The sequence below is a fragment of the Gavialis gangeticus genome, unplaced genomic scaffold (assembly GCF_001723915.1).
Source record: "Gavialis gangeticus isolate Ggan-Ray unplaced genomic scaffold, GavGan_comp1, whole genome shotgun sequence".
Lineage (NCBI taxonomy): Eukaryota > Metazoa > Chordata > Crocodylia > Gavialidae > Gavialis > Gavialis gangeticus.
The window spans coordinates 26281415-26282931 of record NW_017728997.1 but is presented as its reverse complement, the minus strand read 5'-3'; the positions used below and the strand labels follow the sequence as shown (position 1 = coordinate 26282931).

At 35.7% G+C, this 1517-nt stretch overlaps 1 protein-coding gene across 1 annotated transcript in view; it reads left to right on the top strand.

Annotated features, from left to right (window-relative positions):
- Nucleotides 1–1517, top strand: part of APPL1 (adaptor protein, phosphotyrosine interacting with PH domain and leucine zipper 1) — an 85814-nt gene that overhangs the window by 44247 nt on the left and 40050 nt on the right. Inside the window, exon 12 of the mRNA XM_019504609.1 lies at nucleotides 1273–1315. Coding sequence (XP_019360154.1) covers nucleotides 1273–1315 — 43 coding nt within the window. The remainder of the gene's footprint in view (nucleotides 1–1272; nucleotides 1316–1517) is intronic.

Genomic DNA, 1517 nt, shown 5'->3' with positions numbered 1-1517 from the left:
TCTGATAGAAATATAATCTATGAATTGAACATCTGATTTCTTGTTCTAGTAAGACCGGCCTGGTGTCTTCTAGTTGGGAGAGACAGTTTTACTTCACTCAAGGTGGAAACCTTATGAGTCAGGCAAGAGGTGATGTAGCTCGAGGGCTTATTATGTGCTTATTACTTAGACAAAAAAGATTTTTGTGCAACTATGGGGACTAGACCTTATTTTGTAACTGACAAAGTAGGTTGTTGCCTACAAAAGCTCATGCCTCTCTGAACCTTCTCTTGAACAGTAGAGCCACCCTGCTGTACTGTTTGCCTGACTTCAGACAAACATGGCTAACCATTTCCCAGATCTTCTTTAAGAGTTTGTTTTAAAATGCAAGCACAACTTTTTTTTCCCTGAATAGGTGGGTGGGGGGGAAAAGTGCGTTTCTTGTTATATTTATTATTTTGACTGGAGCATCTTGAAATAGAAGTATATTTAAATAGATTCAGAGAAAATGATTTTTTTTTATAATAATCTTTTTTGAATGACAGACTTTGCCTTGTTTTGTAATTTCTGCCTATTACATAAATAAATAAATAAAAATATTGCCACTGTTAATTTAGAAAATAACTTCAAACATCATAGGCTTGCAGCACTTTTATCTATGGAGCTATTTTGGACAACAGTACCCTTCTGCTAAACTACTGTATAAATTCAAAAATAATTCTTTCCTGCCTGATTAGTTTATTAGAAATAAAATTACTTACATCTTTAGTTGAATCTAATCTGCGCTTAGGATGTATGCATAGCACCTAGGAGCTGAACCTGTGACCCATTTACATCCATTAAACAAACATCGGACATGTGATGAAAATTCCTGCACTAGTGAAACTTACTAGAATCTAGTATAGAATTGCCCTGGGGTAAAAATAGCAGTAAAAATGTTACACCAGTGAATGGATTCTGTGTCCAACCTGAGTTGTTGCCAGTTTCTCAACACCAAGCAAATATTATATGCTCCCCATCACCTACTGAATAAGGTGGTGTAACAGCACTTACTGATGCACTACCCCAAGATACGTAGTCATCTCTCTATTTTAGCACCTAGTGTAATTCACATCAGTGTACAAAATCAATACAGATTACACCAGCATTGTGCTGGGTATTCCATAGTGTTACTAATAAAAAACTAAAATGTTGGTGTTAAGGAAAAAATGCACATCTAGACAGGAGAATCACTAAAAGCTGCTTTATTTTTAAACAAACATGACTGAAAATGTTCGTGTTTTGTTTTTTCAGGTCTTCAATCTTACAAGCAGAAAGTAAAAAAGACTATGAAGAGGTAAGCTTATAGCAAGCACTTGTGAAAAAATAATTGCATGAATGAAATATTTAAGGAAAAAGGCCATCATTACCACCTAGGAGGCCCAGGGTAAAAAGTGACTTTGTAATTTCTTGTATTCAAGCCTTCTACATAGGAAGGCACCACTGTCTCAAGCATGGGAAAAAATCTGTGCCAGCAAAAGTCATTGTCATTGAGGATC